Raw genomic sequence first — 26369 nt, forward strand, 5'->3', positions numbered from 1 at the left:
GGACTGTGTTATTCAATGGAATATAGCATGCTCATACCTCAAAGATACTATACGATCACAAGTTAAACAGAATGTAGGAAATAAGTAGACAAGTCCTACAAATGACTTCGATCCTGCATAGCAAACAATCGTGCCATCGTAAGATGGTCTTCATAAACTGTATCCGTTCCGAGTAAGAATACCATCTTTATGCGAAACAATGCAGGGCAACAGCAATAACATAACATAGGAATATTCCGGGATGTAGGCCTTAGGCCATTCATTCTGTTGAACCGTTTTCCATAAACAAGGTAAATATTGGTCCCAACCGAGTGATCTTATGCTGTACAGTAGGTCACTACTAAGGAATGCTGGACTCCCCAACGCCTATTAGACCATGGCAGGCCATCAAGGAGAAGGCATTCATAATCCATGGCCATACGTGAGCATGGATCAAATCGAATAACTGTATAGGTCAAAACTTAACACAACAGCGAGATGAACCATAAATGTGAACATCAAATATGGAGGTCCCATATCTCATGGCTGAAACACCACCTAATCCATGAGTGAGTAGAAGGTATGTACTATATCAGATACCACGATGTATGTGAAGGAGTTCGGGTTACTATGTAGGAGAAAAATATTGTAGGGAGAGTGAGGAGGTTGCAGGATTGGGGTATTAACATAGTGTCTGCTTAACACAGATAGCCATACACATGTATCCAGGCTGAATGATGGGTATGAAGGAAAGCATGCTAAACTGAGAATGAATCCTGTGAGACCGTGTAGCAGTAGCATACTCTGGGATTCATTAGGGGCAAGTTGTACAGCCAAGTATACCACGATCATGCACGAGCAATACCATAGGGTCACTTTAGAGATAGTAAGAAAGATTATAACAGCTATCTCCAGAGTGTCTCAAGGAATATAAAATACGTGTCCTCCAAATAGGATCAGTTGGTTTTACACAACTTTGGTGTTTTGACATAAAAAGCAGGAATATATGGATGTCTTATCTAAGTGCATCTAACGCATAAGATGTTGAGATTCAGAGAGTCAGGCGTAGATCCAGAAAAGTGGATAGGCCAGCATCTCTAGATCCCAAACAGGTCTACATTTCAGTTTCCGTTAGAGCTAATAAGTTAATACATTAGGCCTTTCCTGACCAGGTGCGTAGGTTCCCAATTCAACAGGGGTATCACCCGCATCTCCCTTAGCAGAGTCACATATATTCCCCTGGGGCCAAGCGCGAGAATAACTTCAGCAGGTATATTTAAGATATACAAATATATATAACTGGTAAATAGTATACAGAAGCAATATGCTGATTTGATACAATAAACATACCCCAGTGTCCACTCCCCGGGAGTATAGGTGGTTTTCGATAGACTGTGGAATGGAACCTTGCACTACAAGAAAAATATGAAACACATTTGGGTCTTGTATAAAGAGGCCTCCGATTGGGAGAAAGATGCTACACAGATGGATGGAAAAAACTGAGGAGAATCATTCGTGACGTGCCTTGCGATGTGCAGGTGATGCTGGTAAACTATCTCCAGTGATGAGCCGCCGTCGTACAGGGGAGGTTGAGGCGTGAGGGGATCTGCTTCGTCTTTCTCTTCTAGGGTGTCTAGAGAATTGCGTCTCCATGGGGTCTTCAATTGACCGTGATGAGGGAAGAGTTGCACTTGACCAATTGGGAATGTCCAGTAAAGGGATATTCAGAGTTTCACAGAATAATGTAAGGTCTTCCGGGAATCTCATGAGAGCTGATCTCCCCAGGTGTGTTGCTGATAGGCCAAATGGAAACTTCCAGCAATATGCTATTCCCCTGGAGCGAAGTAGATCTAGTAATGGGCGTAAGTCTTTCCTACGTTGCAAGGTGAGGTGGGATAGATCCTGGAATAATTTAATTTCTGTTTCATGATATCGCAAGTGGTGTTTATCCCGAGCTCTACGTAGTATTTCTTCTTTAAGCCTGAAGTCTACCATACAGCAAATTATATCTCTCGGTGGATCAGTGTCTCTGCCCTTAGGACGCAAAGCCCTATGTAGACGTTCGATTTCAATTGGGGATTCAGGTGGTCTTTCCAAAATATCATTAAAGATGGTTAAAAGCGCCTGGGAAAGTTGGGCAGATTCGATTGCCTCAGGGACACCCCGCACCCTTAAATTATGTCGTCTTCCCCTGTTATCCAGGTCTTCGATGTGACGATCAAGCTCCCTCAAATGCATAGTGTGCGTATCAACCTGTTTGCACATATCATGAATGGTTAGGTCTTGTGCGATTACTTTATCTTCCACTGCGTCAAGCCTGTTAGCCACTGCCTGCAAATCAATATGTAACTCAGCAATTGCCGCAGAGAGAGTCACTTTAATATCTGAGGCGACCGCTTTCAAGTCCCCTATAGTGAGAGGTGAGGTTTCAGAGTGTCTAATAGAGGAAGCTGCGGCTTGAGCCACGTACTGTAAAGGAGTCTCTGTACGAGGTGAATGTGGGGGAGATACATGGGAAGAAGCTTCCGCGTGCTCTGGAGTCTGAGACCGGAATAATTCCGGGATACTGCGATTGGCAGGGCCATTCAGACGACGAGGGGATCTGGAACGAGGGGTAGTAGATTTCTTGTCAGATTTCCCCATGTTGGCGGTTACTCTCTGTGTTATAATTGCGTAATCCCACCTCCGTGCGTCAAGGATCAAGGTATTAAGCAGACATTTTCAGTGGGATCGGGTTGGGACCCCCAAAACTTGCGAAAGAGGGGGGGATAATTATTCCTGGATAGACTGTGTATATCTCAGCGATGAGCAGAAAGGCAGAGACTGATATTGCTGAATCTGTGTATTTCATAGAATTTTGTGTTCCTGAGGGGCTGTAGGGGTTGCCTTTGTGTTCCCCTAGTATATCTGTGCAGAGGAGTCAGCTTCGTCGGGCCTAGCTGCCACACAGCTCACTGTTGCAGGGGATTATATGGGCCCTATTGTTGGCTGTTTCTCTCTAGGTTCGGGTGGGGGGGTGCCCCGATGGGTCAGGGGACAATGTTCACTGTGCTTGGCACAAAGGTGCTGGGGACCTGCAATCCTCTTTATCACCCACCCGGCTTTTTAATGGGTGTGGTCGCGGTCTCGTCGGGCCGTGACAGTCCTCACCGCTCCACTGTGGAGACTGCTCAGTGGGAACAGAGGAATCCGCTGTCTCCCTTCACTGATCCGGGTGAGGAGGGGGAGATGACCAATAGTCCCCTCCTCACACTGACACTGTGCGTCACTCGCACCCGACACCCAGCCGAGCGCAAGCCGGCGAGTATCGCGGCTTCACTCAGCCGCAGTAGGCCTCACCGGATCACTGCAGCGGAGCAGGGCCAAGAACGTCCCGGGCCTCTCAGTGGTGTCCCCAATAGCGACGCCGGGTCTCCCGATTACTCCCGCCGAAGGAGATCACCTGGATGGCGGTGGATGAGGATCGGGATGCCGAGAGCTCCGGTTTAGGCGGCTTGTCCGGTCGCCATCTTGGACACGCCCCCCGGATTTAACTCTTTGAACGTACAATAAGTAACGATTCTGTGTCCCTGAGTAACGATTCTGTGTCCCTGAGTAACGATTCTGTGTCCCTGAGTAACGATTCTGTGTCCCTGAGTAACAATTCTGTGTCCCTGAGTAACGATTCTGTGGCCCTAAAGTCTCTGTGGCCCTAACTCTGTCCCTCAATACACAGAGGTCTGTCTCTCTTGAATGACCGGAGGCTAATGGAGAATTCGAAGATGGCCGCGATTTATAGCTCCACCATTACACAGTGCTGGCTGGCTGGCTGCTGATTGGCTAATGCGATCACATGTCATGATTCATGACTCATGAATGCGTTATGGGTCAGCGCGCCTTGTCTGCGTGCCTTCCCAGAGATCCCCGCCCCATCTTCTCTGTCCATTTTCTCCTGTCGCCACACATGTCGCCGCCATTTTTGGGAAAATTCGATTTGTGCATCCGAAGTTTGCTAATCTTCGGATTCGTCGCGAATCGAATTTTTCCAAATCTTCGAAACGAATTCCACTTCGTCATGTTTGATTCGCTCATCTCTATTCATAATAATACTGCTGCCTAACTGATAAATTCCTCCATCACTTGCTCTAAAGTAGCACTGTGAGTAGCACTGTGAGAAAATAAAACCTGCACAAAACACTTCTTAATTGTGTCTCCGTTTGGAATGAAAATTAGTCTCATCTCATCTCTATCTCATCTCCAGTGAGGCAGTGAGATATGCGTCTCATTTTATTTATTTATTTATGGTACCTATATAGCGCCATCAATTTATGCAGCGCTTTACATATATATTGTACATTCACATCAGTCCCTGACCCTCAAGGGGTGTACAATCTAAAGGTCCCTAACTTACATTCATACATACATACATATTAGAGCCAATTTAGACAGGATCCAATTAACCTACCAGCATGTCTTTGAAGTGTGGGAGGAAACCGGAGTACCCGAAGGAAACCCATGCAGGCACAGGGAGAACATGCAAACTCCAGGCAGGAGGTACCGTGGCTGGGATTCGAACCAACGACCCAAGTACTGCCAGGCGGAAGTGCTAACCATTTAGCCACTGTGCTGCATTTTGTTGCTAATTTGCATGATACTGGGATACCACTGTTCATTTGCTTACAGCAACCCTTTCTATTTCTAGCGTTTTATAAAACCAGTGCCTCTTATAAACTATTCGGAAAGTAAAGGTTAAATTATTATTATTGCACTGTGAACCAGTAATATTTTATTGCATTGCACTGCGCTGCAAACTCAACATGTTCTCTTGCTGTGGAGGATTGGAGAGGAAGTGTTAAAGAAATTATCTGCAGTTTGATATTTGTTCATAGCCTAATGAGAAAGAAGGTGAAAATAGCATGCTGCAAAGTTTTAATAATAATCATGGTGTCACTCTCCTGCTTATTTAATAAAGGAAACGTGTGTAGAAAATTACATTTCTAGGAAAGTTCTGTATACAGTGTACAGAATTCCTCCATTGTTGCTGCTGTTCCCATGGTTACAAGGAAGAAATAATTGAATTTTTGTCAGTTTTACAAAATAATAGCTGGCTGCAGAATAAAGATGAAATTACATTAAATTTTATTAATTTTCTTTTGAAGTTTATATTGTGTGGTAATAAGTACCAAAAGGCTCTTGGTTATATAACCTAGAGAGCCACTACAAGATTATTAAAGGCTAAGTTCACCTTTGGGAACATGATGCATGTTCCACCTGTTTTTAGGGTGGAACATGTAACATGTTCCCGCTCCTGTAGCCTCTCTCTGATCACCCTTCTCATTGTGACAGTGTGCAGGGTATCCTCTCCCTGCACCCGCTGTCACAATTTGAAAAAAGTGCAGCCGTGCAGGGCTCAGTCCACATGGCCACATCAAATATTTTTTTAATTACAAGTACTTATATAGTGCCTTCAATTTACGCAGCGCTTTACATATATATTGTACATTCACATCAGTCGCCAAAGTTTTGTAAATGAATGAACTACAAGTACTGACAACTTTTGTGGCTGACAGTTTGTAGCTCTTAATGAACTTCCAGTGTGCATGTGTAATGTTTTACAGGCTCCTAAAAAAAAAAGTTTTTTTTTACCTGCAAAAAATGTGCATTTATTATTTTTTTTAGAAAATTAACTTCTTTAAAAATAAATAAATAAATGGATAGATGGATTCTTTGAATAAGAACAAGCATAGATCAAAACCACAAACAATCCCTAGTATGTAGCAGATAGCAGTTTGCAGAGGTCTCGGAGCCTCACAAAGAGGTAGGGATGTCCTCAGAACTCAAACAGCACAGAGAGAGGAGCACATTAAACTAGGACCATAAAACTTCAACATTTATTGATGATAAAAACACATGTGCTAATGCACTCAAAAGGAAAGTGTTTTAGCAGCCAGTGTGGAAAAGGTCCCAGATAGTAAGCCCAGCTTGCTATATGGTTTTATCATCAATACATGTTGAGGTTTTATGGCAATAGGTCGGTGCACTTTTTTTCTATGTTTGTATGGCTGCAGAGTAAAGATATTTTTGTTTTGAATAGAGTGAAGAATTGACATATATCATATTGTCCACAACCCCATTGGGGAGTTTTCCTTTGCTTCCTGTTCATGTGAACACCAGAACAAGAAATAAATATATTAGTTATCACTGGGGTAAGATAGCTCTAAGAAAATATCTACATAGTTAGTCAGGTTGAATCAAGTCCATGAAATTCAACCTATAAAAAAAATAAATAAATTTAAATATACAAAATACAGAATACATATATAGGACCTTTTACCCACAATTAATCCAGTGGAAGACAATACATGAACCCTTATAAAGCATGGCTTAATTTGTGACAACTGGGTAAAAAAAAAATCCTTATTGATCCCCTGGGCAATTGGATATCTCCCCATCCTTTCTTCCCGCTGTGTGTCATGGGCATACCTGTCCCTTCTGGATGCCCAGAACCATGGCAGGTGTCAGGATGAGAGAGGAGGAGAGTGGCATGAGATCAGTGAGCAAGTGTGTTCACTGATATTTTCCTGTGGAGAATTCCACACATATTTCGTATTGCCGTGCTTGCTGTAAAGGCTTCTAAAGTGGATAATTTTGGCACTGTTGTTTTTCCATTAATTCATAGATGCACAGTTTTGGGGCTTGACATATTTTGTATCTATTTCTTTACCATTCATTGACAAACACAGGACTGTACCAAAGTCTATGACATATGGGATATGCTGCTGCCTGCAGGAGGCTTGGACACTGGCAATACAAAAACAGTTAAGCAGACCCTGTATCACCCTGCCTCTAAACGTCATGTAGATGTTTGCTGGTGTCCCAGGAGGTTTTCAGACCTTTTTTCTCAGCTCTAATTAATTTTGTTCTACAACTTTTCTTTTTTCTGACATTTCTCAAAACTTTTTTTTCAGATTTAGTGTGTAGCACAATCCCTGGTTTGCCTACTCTCTAAGACCTCACATAGTGTGTGAACCTGAGTGGGTTGATACATTGCAAGTTATTTAACAAGCAGTTGTGCATGTTTATATGTTCCTGCCACTTTCACCTTGATGTGGTGACAGTTAAAGGAGAAATATAGCCATAGATTTTTGGCTATACTTCTATGGATCACAGGAGTGCAGGTCATTCTTTAGTCAGCTGAAGCCCACTGTCGGCTGACTTCAAAGAGCCAGTTCAGGCTATGAAAAGATTCCAACCATATGGTCGGGATCCACCTAGAAGCCTGGATTGGCACCTGGCTCAGCCTCTCAGCATTTCACTCAGAGGCTCAGCCAGCCCCTTCTGCCCCCTCCACAGCCCAGTGCTCCAGTGAACGCTAGCGGGGCAGAGCAGAGAGCCGGTGACTGATAGTTACAGCTCCGTGCTCAGAGCAGAGGATGAGAATTGAGCGATCATGGTATTTGAATCCAAAATAAAATATAAATGGTGCAGCGCTACTAATATACAGCCAGCACTAAAAATACATGCAAAAATAAATAAGTCCAAACTGCATGGGTGAATGACCCCCTAAGTAAATATATATAACATAGAATGACAAATATCAATCACTGATGTCAAGGTGCCAAAGTGCCACGCACTTAATAGGTGACTAAAGGGTGATGAATCAGTCCACTTTAAGCACACAGGTGAGAAAAATCTTCTTACACGTGGATGTGTCATGCGTGCCAAACAAATCCCAAAATGGTCTGAGTGCCCCCTCACCTCCTTGCAATGACCTCAAGGGCCAACCAGCGTTTTCTACTAGTATTCAGACAATCTCCTGCAGATCCCCTCAATATAACCGGAATGACAGCAGCTTTATCCAGAACTCCTCCTGCACTCCACCGCTCCGGCAACACCTCTAGGGTCCACTCAGAGACACAAGGGAAACAAACTCCATAGTGCAATATTGTCAATTTTATTTGAATGAAAATTAAAATACCCACTCACATGTTAGCAGGTAACAGCAAACATCCTCAGTTGTCCTCATGACATGTGGCTTCATGGACAGATAGAAAACGCTGGTTGGCCCTTGAGGTCATTGCAAGGAGGTGAGGGGGCACTCAGACCATTTTGGGATTTGTTTGGCACGCATGACACATCCACGTGTAAGAAGATTTTTCTCACCTGTGTGCTTAAAGTGGACTGATTCATCACCCTTTAGTCACCTATTAAGTGCGTGGCACTTTGGCACCTTGACATCAGTGATTGATATTTGTCATTCTATGTTATATATATTTACTTAGGGGGTCATTCACCCATGCAGTTTGGACTTATTTATTTTTGCATGTATTTTTAGTGCTGGCTGTATATTAGTAGCGCTGCACTATTTATATTTTATTTTGGATTAAGGTATTTATTGGTACTTAGTAGGTGCTAGCAGCTTTGTAGGACCATCTAAGCGCAGGGGCTTTTTTTCACGATCATGGTATTTGATCTCTCGGTTCCTAGTGCAAAGCCAGCAGAGGCCCAATGAAGCATCATATCAATGCTGCAGTCACCTAGGTAACTATATTGGGCTTTTTTTTTCAAAACCCCATGCTTCTCTTTTAAGGCTGAGGGAACTGGGCGCTATGGTAATGACATACATTGGGGAATGACAGCATGTGACATAATGCAAATCATATTAATCCACCAGAAGGGAGATGTTTATCGGTCTCCCTGTATTCCACTTGCCAACACCCATAAGTGCACCTAACATCTGAGGTATTGCTGCAAACACTGGAGCAAAAATAATAATTCTAGGGCCATCTTTCGTGGTTAACTGTCATGTGCGTGGTTGTAGAGCCTGACGTGAAGAGGAAGGCCTCTCTTACATCTCCAACTCGGGGCCCCTGGGAGTAAATAGTGGCCACAAGAGCATGTTTAGACATGAGTGCCTGTAGGATGTCCAGCAGAATGCGTAAGTAGGTAGCTGGTGCTCCTCCAGTGATGAGCTGGATGGCAAAGAGTGCTGATGATAAGCAGATGCATCAGATCCCAGACTAGCAGACAACAGATTGACAGGCACTTGGCTGGCAGATGACAGGTTGTGGGTGCAGTGCAGGCTGGCAGATGACAGGTTGTGGGTGCAGTGCAGGCTGGCAGATGACAGGTTGCAGGTGTTGAGCAGACTAGCAGAGATCACTTGGATAGTGAACTGGTCAGGAAGCACTTGGTCAAGGTATGTAACGTTCAAGCTTGGTCAAAGACAAACTAGGTCAGCAAAAGGAATCGATCACAGGAACAGGCAACAGAAACATGAAAGCACTGTAGATCAGACCGCAATGAGCCAGTGCCACAGCTGGTCCCTTTGGCACCAGTATTAGCGATAGGCGTGCACACGTCCAAGCACATGTGCGCCATGGAACATTATCTGTATTATGGGCAAGCCTTCCCTGACATTAACATTAACTGATAACATGTAAAGGCTTTTAAACCACCACATATGGAAATTTCTGAGTACTGAAATTTGTTGATGTTGGGTGCATGCAGTTTTAAGGCATGTTTGGTATCTCTTTACTTGTCACAACCTCACTTTTTATAGTGTAGCAAACAATTAAGGAATATGTTGTGTATGTGTGTACTAAAATTAGCTTTAATGTATTTCTTACAGAAAATTTGCGTTTGCTAATTCATGCGACATAAAAAAATTGCAACTACCACCAAGGTATCAGTCAGTTGTCTGGTACAGCTGTGCATCCCTTACTGACAGAGCTTTAGATTTTTTTGTCCATATCAGAGTGGATTAATTTTTATAAGAGACCATTCCATCTTCAGGACAAACCTGCAGACCCTAGAGCTTTTGGAAAAAATATCTAATGCTTTACCTTTCAGTTGCATTGGTCTCCTTAAAGCTAATAACTTTGTCTCTCGCTTGAGAACTTTGGCTCACGGCCTGGGAATCTGAGCTTACCCCTAAGGAGCATTTAATTTCCTTTCCTTCAAAGGTAGATGCTTCTTCAGAATTGTCATTGACTATGTTATTCTTGACTCCTCTGGTTGTCGTAGTTTACTTTTCCAGTGCAGGAGGTCTGTAGATAAGGTGGATCAACCTCATTCCTCCATTACTTTTACAGCAGTTCCTCGCAGACATGCAAAGTCTTTCTCTCATTTAAGCGACAGATCTGTATGTCTTAAAGCGTATTTCCACTTTTTGCAGCCACATGTGTAAGGATATTACATCTGTTTTATCTTTTTTCCAGATTATAATCAATAAAAATAATGTGAGAAAGAAAAATGAGTGTACAATATACTGTACTTTTAGCATATATCTTCTGGACCTCCTGTTAGGTCTACTGTGTTAAAAATTAAAATAAAATACAGATTATATTTTTTTTTTAAAATGTTGTTTACCATTTAAATGCTCTTTTCTGATAACTACACCACTGAAAAATCCTGCTTTGTTTATGAGAGAACTTGGGTCTGTGTTTGCCATTATTAACCCTCTCTGTACAGTGTGGGCTGTCTATGCTAACAAGCTTGGCTTTTTGAATTGTATGTTAATGAAAGGAGACTCCATCTGTTCTTAGAACCATCTAAAAGGTAAAACATGTTTTTAAAAAAATGTATTTTAGCAATGCTGTGTGAATAGGAACACATAGACATATAGTGGGGTTTTCTCAACTGTGACTGAAAAAGTGGAAATACACTTTAAATCCTTCGTCTGCTCAACCCTCAGCATAAAGATTCACCCCACCTTTCATGTGGGAGACTGTCAATTGTTTTCAAAGGTTTGTTGTAACTTAGTCTTTTTGATGCTTGGGTTTTCCCCTAAAGCTACTTATTTGCTGCAATTTAGATCTTAGTATCTATAACCAATTTTTTTTGTATTCTTGCTCTTCATTGTGCCATTTTGTGCCAGCTTTATTAGGATTTTTTTGTGCCCTTATAGAAATCAGTTCCTGAGTGTACTATCCTACTTATTTCCACACATGCCCTTGCTTGTTTGATGCTTAAAGCTGAATTCCAGGAATTTAGCTACTTTGTAAAAACTGCAATCATACCATGAGTTTAGTCTAACGAGGTGCATGCCTCCTCATAGACTTATCTCTATTATTCACATGTGACAGGTTTGTTGTGCTCCAGGAAGATATCTTCTGGAGCGAGGATGCTTAAGAACAGAATCGCTGGAACTGCTATGCCCACTCCTCCCCTCCTTCTGCCCATTCACGGAAGCCTTTGTATTATGTGAAAGTATTCACAAAATACAAAGGCTTGTGTGAATGGGCAGCAAAGGGGATGGATGGGCATTGCTGCTCTGTGTGCTTCTCTCATCTCACAGCCGGAGCATATCCTCCGAGAGTGCAATAAACCTGTCTCATATAAGTACATATAATTAATAGAGATAAGTCCCGAAGGTGACATGCACCTAATTAGTCTTAAATCATTATATACCTGCACCTTTTGCAAAGTTGCTGAATTCCTGGAATTTAGCTTTAATTCTCTTCAAAGTGTTTTTCAACTTTTGCAGTAAAATTTGAGGAAAGGGCACTATATGTTTGTTAGGTGTTTCCATATATTATATATTTTTTTTAACAAGGGGTGTTAAAGACAAACCGAGACTTCTGAGTTTATATAATAAAAGAATAAATTTTAAGGAGTGGAAACTGCATTTATTTTTTGACATACTTCCCTGCTGCATTTATACACTTATCCCAGAGTTTAACTAATGCCTAAAAAACTTTGACATAGAATGACCTGTCAGTACGCCTGAGCTATCCTAGGACAGCCTGTTTCACTTCATTGTTGTGTTCACCGTTTCCACAGAAAGATTTGTCTCTTGTGCAATTTCACGACAGGTTATGCATCGATTATCCAGGATCAGACGTTCCATGCACTGAATGTTCACAGGAATGACTGCTGTTGGCTGGGAACCAACACAGCCGGGATCGTCACTAACAGATGTACAGCCAGCTTTGAAATGTTTACACCATTCATATGTCTTACTGCGTCTCATCATCATATTGTGCTTGAAGTCTTCTGTAGCTATACATGGGTTTTATGCCTTTGTTTTACAAAACTTTATCATCACACGCTGTTGCATGCACGCACTAACACTGTTGCCTGCCATCTTGATTAATGGTCTCTGGACTGGCCCGCGACATGTGTACCTCCTATCAGCAATAGGAAGCACTAGCCGCTTACTACTGCATGTAGTACCGCTACACTAGCAACCCTTTTTGTACCTGTAAAATTAAAAGTTCCGGTTTGACTTGAACACCCCTCATATTTCTTACCTTTTGGTTGTTTTTGAGGAGACTGTTGGATTTTTAGACACATATAATACTTCTTCTAGTGTCTTGAGGCGATTATGAATGAAAGAGCCATTGAAATAAAAAATGAAGTGTGATTTTATTCTATCACACAATGGTGTCAAATAACAATGTAAAGCGTATTATGAACAGTTCCATGTAGATAAAACTACTGAAAAAATGACAAGCGAAAGTTCAAAACAAAGAGTCACCATTATCTGTCATGGCTGTCCTTGCCATGTCGATACTCCATGTCCTTGTCCGTCTCAATGACTTTGTGAAGAAGGATAAGCCGGATGTGACTATATTGTAGCCGGAAGTGATCTCAGTATGCACCTGTTGCAGCTTCTCAGACGTGTGTATGCAAGAGTCATGTAGCGTGTAAGTGTGTGTGTGAGTGAGTGTCTCCTATGTCCGTTGTCTCATGGACTTTTAAGAGGCAAATGTACGTCATAGTTAGTGATCTTAATACCTTCTATGGAAATTATTACTGCTTAGCAAAGCCATTTCATATAAGGAAAGGATGCTATACATATGATGTTTGATGGACAGGAACATATGTATGCTGATATACCAATGATGTAACCCTCAGCTATATATAAAGAATAGTATAGCTTAAGAACATATCAATGTATAATCACTAAACTATATATGTATCAATGTTAGAGACGTATACTAAATACACACAGATTATTATTAAAATACATAATGTAATAGTAAGTCACTTCTAATAACCTTGACATAACTAACAGATACTTTTAACCAACTATATCTAAATATAGTCTACAACTATCAGTTGGTATATACTATCTCAGCTTAACTTGTATATCTTTTGGTCTCAGCTATAATTGAAGAATAGTAAATACTACCATTTGTCAAAGACCATTCACACATATTAATATTAATTATGACTAATCATAAAAACCAAATATTTTGCAAGCTTGCCATCAATATAAGTGCCGAATCATAATTTAGATTTAACAGAGACATTGTCATTGCTGATTGTAAGCATTTCTGCAGAGTCTCACTGTGACTTTGCCCCCACACAAACCGGAGACTCACTGAGCTATCCCTTGTTAATATACAATGCAGGAGGCCAATGTTCAGCCGTTCATTAGAACAGACAGTGCTGAAATCTAGTTTGCAAATGATAATGAAGAACTGGGAACACAGTACAGATAAGGTTAATTATGTTAATCAATAATCTGCAGCTTCCTCCTCAACATTACAATGCAGGAAAAGCTTGTTAGGATTTTTAAGCAAATTCAAAGCACTTAAAAAGGTAACCAGCAATTTGTATTTTTTTAATTATATTATGTTAACAGGAACATGTAAAAAGTATAAGCAAGGTGTTATTCCACTTTGGCTGCAAAAGTGGAAATACACTTTAAGCTACATTCCTCTTTGTAGGGATTTCCTAACTTCCTAATCTAAAGCCATTAATAGATTATTGCCTGCTAGGGGGTTCCTGTAGAGTTGTGTAATGACTTTCCCTGTATCCACTATTAACCGTGTAAACGCTCCTGTTTTTTGGCAGCTGCTGGTCTTATTTCAGCATCCTGGTTTTAGCTATGATGCTTCCCTGTCTGTCTATCCACCTGCAAGGTGATTGGTGTGGCCAGTCTCTTGGTGGAGACCAAACCTGATTTAAACCAGCAAAGCCTGCAGTCTCATGCTTGTAATATTGCATTTTTAATACGTGTTCAGGCTCCCTGACTGCCCTGCTCTGCTGTTTGGATTCCCCTGTGTATGACTTTGGATCGAATATTGACTATTCTCTGAACTCTGCCTGCCTTTTGAATGTGGATATACTCTCATTGCTCTGAATCTTACCTGACTGTCATTGAAGCACTCTGCCTGTTTGCCAACTGCAAGTACCTGTTTGCTGTGATCAGTTTGTGCCTGACCCAGTGTTGTGTATAAGTCCTGGGTGCAACCGAGTACTGGTAGATCTGCTTGCCTTATAGAAAGGGGGGCTGCTATAAGTGAAGAATACAGAAGCCAGCTATAGTTCCTGACCACCTGTGCTGGGGGAGGTGATAGAATTTGGGTAAAGTAGGATATTCTGGAATAAGGGTTTGCACCTCTTTGGGGCTAAACACCCCCAAGTAAACCCCCTTGTTAACCAGATTTGTCAGAATCCCCTTGTACGTTTTAGTGAGATCATTTTTAGCACACTATTTGTTTTACTGTCAGTCAATTGTCTGATGGCCTCATTCCTATAAGCTACCATGTCCATTGATACATAATACCACCTTTGTCAGCATTGTGGATCACAATAGCTTGATTGTCTATGAGATCTTTTAATGCCATCCTTTCTCCAGAGTTTAAATTATCAAGTACAATACGAGAACTGGACGATACCCTGTTTGCCAAATTGACCAAATCATGCTCCACTAGTTTCTGAAAATGATCCATCTCAGAACTCCGAGAACTAACTGGATAGAAGTCAGAACGTGTCATAAAGGGTACATTTTGTAAGCCCTGTACCTCCATAATGCGGCTGGGGGAACATCCCCCCTCTGCCACCAATTCCTCTAGATCTAAGACCACACAGTGATGCTGAAAAGTTAACTGGACGGGAGCATGTACAGACTGAATATTTTCTGAGAGACCCTCATGTACAAGTTCTTTATCTGTTCCAAAATAATGTTTCTTTAAAGCAGTGTTTCTCAACTCCAGTCCTCATGGACCCCCAACAGGTCATGTTTTCAGGATTTCCATTATTTTGCACAGGTGATTTGATCAGTTTCACTGCCTTAGTAATTACCACAGCTGTTTCATCTGAGGGAAATCCTGAAAACATGACCTGTTGGGGGTCCATGAGGACTGGAGTTGAGAAACACTGCTTTATAGTGACATTATGATCAAATTTATTTATATCTAATATGGTTTCAAAGAGATCAAAATGTTTATGAGGGCAAAAGTTGAGACCATTAGACAGCAAAGAAATTTCATCAATTGTCAAACCACCATTAACAACCTTAACTATTCAGAGTATAAATCATTATTCACTACTTTCTGAATATGGTCTTTAAGCCAGTTTTCTATCCATTTACAGACTAAAAGTGTGTCAGACGCTTTTGCAAAGTCCAAGTATACTAGTATTTACAGCTACTCTTTTGTCCATGCTTCCTCCTAAAAAGAAATCAGATTTGTTTAACAACTTTTCTCTTTCATGAAACCATGCTGACTGTCCTTTTATAATATTGTTTCCCATCAAAAATTCTTCTATGTGGTCCTTTTTCAAATTTCCTCCTTACTATAGAAGGTAAACCAACCGGTCTGTAATTATTTGGTAAAGACTTTGATCGCTTTATAAATATAGGCACCACATTGGCTTTGCACCAATCTAGTGGTACCAAGCCAGACATTCAAGAATCTCTAGAAATGAGAAAAATTTACTTTGAAATAACGGAGCTCAATTTTGTGAGGACATATGAGTATAAGCCATCTGGTCAAAGTGCTTTTTTAACCTATATACAGTTATGTTCAAAATAGCAGTGTGTTGAAAAAAGTGAATAAAGCTCAAAATCCTTCTAATAGCTTTTATTTCCATACACACAAATGCATTGGGAACACTACACATTCTATTCCAAATCAAAACATGAAGAAAAATATATCAAATTTGTGTTGTTCCTCTAAAAAAAATGGAAGAAAAATGAATATTAGACTGTTAAAAAAAATAGCAGTGTTTGTATTCTTCTTTACAAACTCAAACATTCACTATATAAACTGAAAAATGTTTGAAGATTTTGCTTTCCTTTGAATCACTTAATGAATATTTTGTTGTATAAGCACTGTTTCTGAGAACTGCTGTACATCTGTGTTGCATGGAGTCAACCAACTTCTGGCACCTGTGAACAGGTATTCCAGCCCAGGATGATTGGACTACATTCCACAGTTCTTCTCTATTTCTTGGTTTTGCCTCAGAAACTGCTTTTTTGATGTCACCCCACAAGTTTTTTATTGGATTAAGATCCGTGGATTGGGCTGGCCACTCCATAACGTCAATCTTGTTGGTCTGGAACCAAGATGTTGCACATTTACTAGTGTGTTTGGGGTTGTTGTCTTGTTGGAACACCCATTTCAAGGGCATTTTCTCTTCAGCATAAGGCAGCATGACCTCTTCAAGTGTTCTGATGTATTCAAACTGATCCATAATCCCTGGTATGCGATAAATAGGCCCAAAATGAGAAACATCCCCATATCATGATGCTTGTGCAACCATGCTTCACTGTCTTCACAGTGTACTGTGGCTTGAATTCAGTGCTTGGGGGTCGTCTGACAAACTGTCTTCGGCCACTAAACCCAAAAAAAACAATCTTACTTTCATCAGTCCACAAAATGTTGCGCCATTTCTCTTTAGGCCAGTCAATGTGCTCTTTAGCAAATTGTAACCTCTTCAGCACATGTCTTTTTTTCAACAGTGGGACTTTGCGGGGGCTTCTTGCAGATAGCTTGGCTTCACATAGGCGTCTTCTAATTGTAACAGTACTCACAGGTGACTTTACACCGTCTTTGATCTTCCTAGAGCTAATTGTTGGCTGAGTCCTTGCCATTTTGGCTATTCTTCTATCCATTCGAATGGTAGTTTTTCGCTTTCTTCCATGTCTTTCAGGTTTTGGTTGCCATTTTAAAGCATTTGCGACCATTTTAGCTGAGCAGCCTATCATTTTCTGCACTTCTTTATATGTTTTCCCCTCTCCAATCAACTTTTTAATCAAGGTACGCTGTTCTTCTGAACAATGTCTGGAACGACCCATTTTCCTCAGAATTTCAGAGAGAAATGCACTGTAACCAGCATGTACAACATTTTCTGCCTTCCTTCCTTAAATAAGGGCCATAATTGCCACCTGTTTTTCAAAGAATGAATGACCTCACTAATAGAACTCCACACTGCTATTATTTTGAACATGCCCCTTTCAATTAGTGATTCAATTACACAGAATCAGCAGCATGCATGTCATGACTGTTGGGTCTGTTGGATTTCTATTACTCTACTACACCTGCTAGTAAATTATTTGCCATGTAGAAATATCATTTCTACCAAAAACAGTGATTGATCAGGTTAGTGATGTCTGACTGCTACTATTTTGAACACAACTGTATATACATATATATAAAGAGAGAGATTATTTATAGAGGGGTTGGCCAAAAATATAAAAACGCTACATGATTTGCAGGTGTTAAAGTGTTGACGTGTTTCGTGTTGAAAGCAGAAGGGATTTAACATTCTTTTGCTTCCACAGGTGAGAAGCCTTACTTTTGTCATTCATTGTGTGCTGCTAGTAATATGTCTGAGCTTACTGAGTTTCAAGGAGTGCAGATTGTTGGTGCCTTCTTAGCTAGTGCCTCTGTGGCTGAAGTTGCCAATTTATTTGGGGTGTCATGAGTTACATTGTCAAAGGTTATGACGGCATATACAGTTTCAAGGAAAATGTCATTTGATAAGCATAACTGTGATCGACATGGTCAACTGAAAAAAGGACATTATGCAGGATTGCGACCTGGAATAAGAAAACAACTGCTGCAAAAGTGACTGCAGAGCTCAATTTCAGTCTTCCAAAAACCCATGTTCACAAAAACTGTGCAGAGGGAACTCCATAAGCAATTCCCAGGAGAATTCAGGACGTCTTATGTTTCTAAAGCAGTCCAACACTATATTATGAAACAATTTTGTTCTCTTACCTGGTGTTTCCATAATTTTGTTCAACCCTTGTGTGTGTGTGCTTGTGTGTGTGTATATATATATATATTCACAGTACACACATACACTATATTGCCAAAAATATTGGGACACCTGCCTTTATTTTTTTATTTAATTATGTTTTTATGAATTACATCTTACAAAACCTGACAACATTTTAATACATAATCATCTACAATTTGTTACAAATTTTCCAAAACCGTAACCTTAACGCAGCCCCTCCCCCCCATCTATGACCTCCCTTTTTGTAAGTTCTTCTTATTCCTCTAGTATTCCACCTTCACACCTTTGTTTCTCCTCTAACCCCTTATTGCTTTCCCTCCCCCTCTATTCATTCCTATTTTCTCTTTATTCTTCTACACCATCAACTCAGCAAACCTTTCTGTAGATTTAAATTTGTACCATCTTTCCCAGATTTTTATGAATTTTCCCATTTTATCTTCTCTACTGTAATATAATTCTTCCTTTCTATATATTAAATTCTACCCTCTTTATGCAATCTTTTAATTTAGGGGTCTCTTGGGCCTTCCAGAATTTAGGGATCAACCCTTTTGCCACATTAATTAAGTGAGGTGTCATTGTATTCTTATACTGTTTTAGTACACACATTGTGCCAAGTGTAAAGTTTGGTGGGGGGGGGATTATGGTTTGGGGTTGTTTTTCAAGGGTTGGGCTTGGCCCCTTAGTTCCTGTGAAGGAAACTCCTATGGTGTCAGCATACCAGGACATTTTGGACAATTTTTTGAGCTTAACTTTGTGGGAGCAATTTGGGGATGGCGCCCTCCTGTTCCAACATGACTGCCCACCAGTGCACAAAGCAAGGTCCATAAACACATGGATGAGCAAGTTTGGAGTGGAGAAACTTGACTGGCCTGCACAGGGTCCTTACCTCAAGCTGACAGAACACCTTTGGGATGAATTAGAGTGGAGACTGTGAGCCAGGCTTTCTCGTCCGACATCAGTGCCTGACCTCACAAATGCACTTTTGGAAGACTGGTCAAATATTCCTATAGACACCCTCCTAAACCTTGTGGACAGCCTTTCCAGAAGAGTTGAAGCTGTTATAGCAGCAAAGGGTGGGCCAACTCAATATTGAACCCTACGGGCTAAGACTGCGATGCCATTAAAGTTCATGTGCATGTAAAGGCAGCGTCCCAATACTTTTGGCAATATAGTGTATATCTATCTATAAACGAGGTGGTATCAAAAAGTTTTAAAACTAGTTTTGTGACACACTGACAGATGGCAGCACTAGGCTGCACTCACAGTCACATGGCGCACCAACCTTCATAAGTCAGTGTGCCACAAAATATTGTTCTGTGTACATTGGGAGCTGTGCAACTGCATCATTATGGACAGCAAGTTAGAACAAAGAGCAAACATGAAATTCTGCATGAAAATCCCTGGATCTCCGCAATGTTGTCTAAATGGCGACCTTTGAGTCAGACCTTTATCTTTAGAAAGAGGGCATTTGTGGGGATAGAGCTTGTTGAAGGTCTTTCTGATCTCTCGTCACTTTCCAGTGATGTTCTTCCACTCTTGAAGTGCGCGTGCCACTGAAAACACGTTGAACGGCTTATTGCAGCATTGTCGTAAACTTGCCAAATCATGCCAAACGTCTCTGTGGTAGATTTGCTCAGTTTCAAGCAGAATCATACATTTGCTCTTTGTTCTAACTTGCTGTCCATGATGAAATAGAAGATGTGGTAACACACGTGGTCAAAATAGCACCAGTTGCACAGCACCCGATGTGCACAGAACGATGTCTTTTGGCACACTGACTTATGAAGGTCGGTCATCTGTTGACATGTTACAAAACTGGTCTCAAAACCTTTTGATACCACCTCGTAAATATATATATACCCCCAGACTGATCTCTAGGACCCAACAATGTTAGATAATCTTGATAACATTTGCATTTATTGCGCCAAACACGTAAATGAAAGCAAATTTGTTTGGATGTTTTGTGATCTCAAGCCCGTTAAAAAGTCCTTGGTTGTGCTAAATTGTTCCATAGCAAATCCAGCTGGATCTTAATGTTATGCTTTAATTTATGCAGATAATTTTAATCTGTACATCGCAATGTAGTTTGGAAAGCGGAAGAAAACTTTCCAAATGTAGACTACATAGATTTGCTTTCAGCTTTACCATTCCACTATGTGACATTAAAGTTGCACTAATGCAGTGTTTCTCAACTCCAGTCCTCATGGACCCCCAACAGGTCATGTTTTCAGGATTTCCATTATTTTGCACAGGTGATTTGATCAGTTTCACTGCCTTAGTAATTACCACAGCTGTTTCATCTGAGGGAAATCCTGAAAACATGACCTGTTGGGGGTCCATGAGGACTGGAGTTGAGAAACACTGCACTAATGTGATATTTTAATCAGACTTTGCTGAATATATTTAGGGATTGTGTAAATTATGTAAATGTTGCATTGGGAACAATTACTGCAAATCATTTTTTTTTTCAAATCTTTTATTATTTATTCCCCAGAAAACCCACAAAAATAAAATTATATGTTTCCATATCAGCTGCCAAATTAAAGCCATATCTGTCCTGATAAAAAAACAATGCATCATACGTTAGAGTAGACTACAAATAATTATAATGTGCCAAACAGACACATCATCATAATGAAAAAATGCTCCGGGACTTGAGGTGATTTAGGGAGAAAAAGGCACAGAGGCTCAAGTTTTTAAAAGAAAACAAATTAACATTTTGTTTGCCATCTTCCATCAGTGATTGTTTAATCATTTAGTTGTTCTTTTTTTTTGTTAGGGTAAGGAAATATTCTCTAAGCCTGTTCGTTTCCCCCAGTTTTACTACATGGATACATTTATCTTGTTGTCATCTGGAGCAGAGATTCATCTTGTGAAATATCATCTGGATAATTCCAAAAATGACCTAAAACGGTAAAGTAAAATCATTCAAGTACATGATTACTATATGTTTACATTACACAGCACTTATAGCTACATAAATTCATTTTATATAACCAAAATGCATTGTTTATGCTCACAAATAAACAAAATTAGATTTTTGTACTAACAATTAATGTTGATTTTTTTTTTAAAGTCCATTGAGGGACACAGGAATTCGGAAATTACTAAACAGTTATGCTGCCGCCTACAGTAGGTTAGGACAATTGCAAACAAAAAAAAAATGTTAGCCCTATATAATCTCTTCTCTACCCAGCATGCCTCTGTATTTTAGCCAAGCAGTAAATAACACAGAGTGGCAGGACCTGTGTCCCTTAATGGACTTCAAGAAAAAAAAGTATATGCTTAACTGCTTCTGCGCCGCCCTATAGCAGAAATACTGCTACAGGGCGGCATGGGTGTACATAATCACGTATATATACGTGGTTCGCGCTCCCATGAAGCCGTTATTTGATCCCCAAGGGATCAGTCATCCGTTTTAGGCCAGTGATGGTCACCCTAAGTTGGATGATCGATCCCTGTCCTATCAGGGATCTTCCTGTGCCTGTGTTTACACGTACACAGGTAAAGGAAATTATGCAATCTCTTCTCTCTGGGCACATTTTGTCCCAGAGAGAGAGAAGAAAGAAGAGACAGTGAGTACAAGCAGCACACTTTTACAGTTAGAACACTTTAAGGACACATTTAACCCCTTGATGCCCCCCCCCCCGCAGGTAACCCCTTCACTGCCCTGTCACCAGTGTCATTAGTACAGTGTACAGATTTTTTGCTGATCACTGTATTAGTGTCGCCGGCGACGTCAGATAGCATTAGTGTCAGTTAGCATCCCTCCCAGATAGCGTCAGATTGTCCGTCAGTACACCAGTCATCACATTTAACCCCTTGATTGCCAGGAACATGCTCTCATACCCAATAAACCTTCATTGCTAGTATAGTGTCTAAACGGATCAATATCTTTGATCAGATCAGCGCTATACCACAATTCACATTAGTATAGCGTCCCCAAAAACGCAGCATTAGCGGGATCAGCCCCGGAACCTGCCAGCATCTGCGTTTAGCCCCTACACTTACCCCCCTTCCTCCCCCTCTCCCCCAGCAAGTGCAGTGTCAGTAGATCACTGCCACTTGATACATTGCACACAAAACCGCAGTATTCGCAGAATCAGGACTGATCTCTGTTAGCACTTGCCGGTAAATTTTTTGTAGCGGTTCAAGCAGTCCCTGACAGCCAGGTGCTCTTTTTCCTATGAGTCGCACTAGGTACCTATAAATTTTGTAGCCAAAATGTCAATGGAAAGGTACTCTAGTGAAGAGGCCTACAGGATTCTGAGCATGTCAGGTGAGAGGGAAGGGGAAGACTGCCTGACACAATGAGCCTCAGAATACGAACCTGTAGACAGCAGCGGCACACTGACAGATAGCTCAGACGATGGAGAAGTGGTCCCTGCTAAGGTCAGGCATACCCGACCCCATTCCCAGGTTGCTGAGATGTTACAATCGCATTATGACTCTCATATGCAGCAGAGTGGTCAGGCATACCCAACCCCATTCCCAGGTTGCTGAGATGTTACAATCGCATGATGACTCTCATATGCAGCAGAGTGGTCAGGCATACCCGACCCCATTCCCAGGTTGCTGAGATGTTACAATCGCATGATGAGACTCATATGCAGCAGAGTGCCAGTACTAGTGCTGTGGTGTGGTGGCGAGCACAAGTAGTGTCCCGCAGCCACCAAGAATTCGCACACAGGCCGGTAGAGCCCCTATTATCCTTCCGGATGTGCTTGCAAATCACAATTGGCAGCCCACAAGTTCTGCAGCACCCATAATTCCCCCATTCACTGCCCAACCCGGAATTCAGGTGGAAACAGCAAATTTAAATACTCCCCTTGATTTTTTGGAGCTCTTTTTCATGGAAGATCTGTATGCATTGTTTGTGGATCAAAGCAATTTATATGCACAACAGTTTATCGCCTCCAACCCAAATCCAAGCCTTGCCAGACCATTCGCATGGAAACACATTACGGTTTCTGAATTTAAAGTTTTTTTGGGCCTAACCCTCAACATGGACATTACTAAAATAAATGTATTGCGGTTGTATTGGTCCAATGATCCGATTCATTATATACCCGTGTTCTCTGCTGTCGTGATGAAGTATAGATATGAGAGTAATGCGTTTTATGCATTTCAATGACCACACACTCTGTCATCCTCAGGGTGACCCTGAATTTTACTGGTTCCACAAAATTGGGCCCTTGTAAACCACATTAACCAAAAATTTGAAGATGTCTATACTCCCCAGCAAAACTTTTGCGTTGATGAGTCCCTCATTAATCTTTCTGGCCACCTTGCATTCAAACAATTTCTCCCCAGCAAGTGTGCCAGATATAGGGTCAAGATGTAGAAGACCTGTGAGAGGGCAGAAGGCTATACATATAAGTTTCGGATTTACGAGTCACGTGGAGCCCCCGGATGCCCAGACTACATGGGAAGCAGTGACAAGATAGTTTGGGACTTGGTGTCATCCTTTTTCCATATGGGGTACCACTTATATGTGCACAATTTTTATTCAAGCGTGCCACTATTTAGACATTTGTACAATCTTGGAATTGGAGCATGTGGCACCGTGCGAACTAACCACCGGGGCTTCCCCCAGTGGCTTGTAAATAACCATCTTAGAAAAGGGGAAAAAAGCCTGCTGGAGAAATGAGGAATTGCTCGCAGTGAAGTGGACAAATGGGATGTTTTCTTCCTGTCTTCCATTCACACAGGCAAGACCATCCAAATTGCCATGGCAGCTGGTGTTGTTGAGAAGCCCCTCTGTGTCCATGACTATAACCTTAACATGGGAGGGGTGGACTTCAGCGATCAGATGATGAAGCTGTACCTAGTTTTTTCCGAAAAGCCAGACGCTGGTACAAAAAAGTGTGTGTTTATTTATTTCAGTTGGCTCTATATAATGCTTTTGTGCTTTACAAAACAGCTGCAGGCATCATCCTGATATTATTTTTCTCAGCTGGCAATCGGCTTTCATGTAAAGGCAATCCTAGTGGCTAATTAGCTGCAGTATTGCTTTTACAAGCAGCAAAACAAGATGCGCCCCCCCACTGCCTTCCATGGCCTTCTCGGGCAGTCCTGTGCCATCGGGGGAACCTGAGAATGCAGCCGGTGTTTCTGCCAGCTGACCATAGAGCTGATTGGAGACCGGAATGGTGCCAATCATCTCTGTAGTCTAAGAAATCGGAAGCTGTGAGCATTTCATTGTGAGAAAATATTGCTGCGCTTCAGTTTTGCAGGATATAAACAGTGCCATTTGTAAAGTGGGAAAGCATCTGATCACACTGATCTTGTTGAGATTAGAAAATGTAAGAGCAGAGGAGATACCTAGAGTCTGATACACCCAATATTTCTAAAAAAAAGAATATATGACAATGCCCATTGAATTTATTGGGGATATTTGCATTCCCTGTGATAACATTATAAGTAATCAAAAAAAAAATGAAAGGGACAGTGTAAAATAATTGAAGAAATCAAAATAACTTAAAAAAAAAAGCACCCTCGCCAACCCCCCCTCCCCCCACCTGCACACGCAACTGCGTTGACCCCTTGCCAGTATGTAAGATCAAGGGCAGCAATTCTAGCACTAGACCTACTCTGTAAATCTAAAATGGTTGCTTGGTAGCTTGTAAAGGCCTATGGATATTAAAAATATATGCAGTTTGACACCATTGCATGGGGCATGCGCAGTTTTAAAGCATGTCATGTTTGGTATCTATTTATTCGGCATACCATCATCTTTTATATTTTGCCAAATAATTGGCCAATATATTGTGTTTTTGTGCATTAAAAGTAAAAAAAGTGTATTTTTACAAAAAAATTGCGTTTGAAAAATTGCTACGTGAGTACTATGCGACATAAAAAATTGCAGCACCCTCCATTTTTTTCATTAGGGTGTCTGCTTTAAAAAAATATATAAAGTTTGGGGGTTCAAAGTAATTTCCTAGCACAAAATACAGATTTTGTTCCTGTGAACAAAGAGTGTCAGAAAAGGCTTGGACTTCAGGTGGTTAGAAGAGTGAGTGATGTGTGGCATAAAGTTCTAATGCTGGGTATAAAATGCCCCCAACCCCCAATATGACCCCTTTTTGGAAAGTAGACACCCCCAAACTATTTGCTGAAAGGCATGTTGAGTCAATAGAAGAATTTACTTTTTACCACAGGTTTTTGGAAAATGACGAAAAAAAATTTTTTTTTTTTCCACAAAATTGTCATTTCAATTATTTATTTCTCACACATGCCATGGGTATATGTGGAATCACTACCCAAAATACATTCTGCTACTTCTCCCGAGTATGGGGGTACCACATGTGAGAGACTTTTTGGCAGTCTAGCCAAGTACAGGACCCCAAAATCCAATAAGCACCTTCAGCCTTTTACAGGGCTTTATTTCCTCATTACACTTCCTGACTACCTATCACAGTTTCGGAGGACCTGAAATGCCCAAATAGTACCAAACCCCCACAAATGACCCCTTTTTGGAAAGTAGACACCCTAAGGAATTTGATAAGAAGCATGGTAAGTATTTTGCAGATCTTGTTTGTTGCCACAAGTTTTTGGAAGGTGAAGAAAGAAAACAAAAACATATTTTTTTCTTTTCTTTTTTTATATTTCAAAACCTTGTGAGAAAAAATAAATAAATACTCACCATGCCTCTTTTTAATTTCCTTGGGGTGTCTACTTTCCAAAAAAGTTGGGGGGGGTATAGTGCTATCCTGGCAATTCAGGGCCTCCGAAACTGTGACAGGTAGTGAGTAAGCGAAATGAGAAATTTACGCACCTTCAGGCTTTCAAAGTAGTCATTGGATTTCAGGCTCCTGTATGTGGCTAGGCTCCCAAAACGTCTCACACATGTGGTATCCCCATACTTGGTAGAAGTAGCAGAATGTATTTTGGGGTGTAATTCCACATATACCCATGACTTGTGTGAGCAATATGTCATTTAAGTGACAACTTTGTGTAAAAATACAAAAAAAAATGTTTATACATTTTCCACAAAAACTTGTGGAAAATATATAAATCTTCCATGGACTCAATATGCCTCTCAGCAGATAGCATAGGGTATCTACTTTCCAAAAAGGGGTCATTTGGGGGTGTTTGTACTGTCCTGGCATTTTAGCACCTCAAGAAATGTGATGAGCAGTTAGAAAGTAAAAGCTGTGTAAATTCCATTATCTATACCATAGTTTGTTGATGCTATAACTTTCACACAAGCAATAAATATACACTTATTGGGATTTTTACCAAAAACATGTAGCAGAATACATTTTGACCTAAATTTATGACAACATTTTTGGATATTTTTATGACAGAAATGAGAAAATATTGGGGGGTTTTTTCCACATTTTCGGGCTTTTTTGTTTATAGCGCAAAAAATAAAAAGCGCACAGGTGATCAAATACCACCAAAAGAAAGCTCTATTTGTGTAAAAA

General features: G+C 40.9%; 1 protein-coding gene across 1 annotated transcript in view; it reads left to right on the forward strand.

Annotated features, from left to right (window-relative positions):
• The window catches only part of WDR27 (WD repeat domain 27), a 425210-nt gene that overhangs the window by 156865 nt on the left and 241976 nt on the right, over positions 1–26369 (forward strand). The window contains exon 19 of the mRNA XM_089669697.1: positions 20720–20853. Within this exon, the coding sequence (XP_089525823.1) occupies positions 20720–20853 (134 nt within the window). The remainder of the gene's footprint in view (positions 1–20719; positions 20854–26369) is intronic.

This window comes from Staurois parvus, unplaced genomic scaffold (genome assembly GCF_062004578.1).
Source record: "Staurois parvus isolate SC_StPar_1 unplaced genomic scaffold, SC_StPar_1.0 ptg000081l, whole genome shotgun sequence".
NCBI classification, from domain to species: domain Eukaryota; kingdom Metazoa; phylum Chordata; class Amphibia; order Anura; family Ranidae; genus Staurois; species Staurois parvus.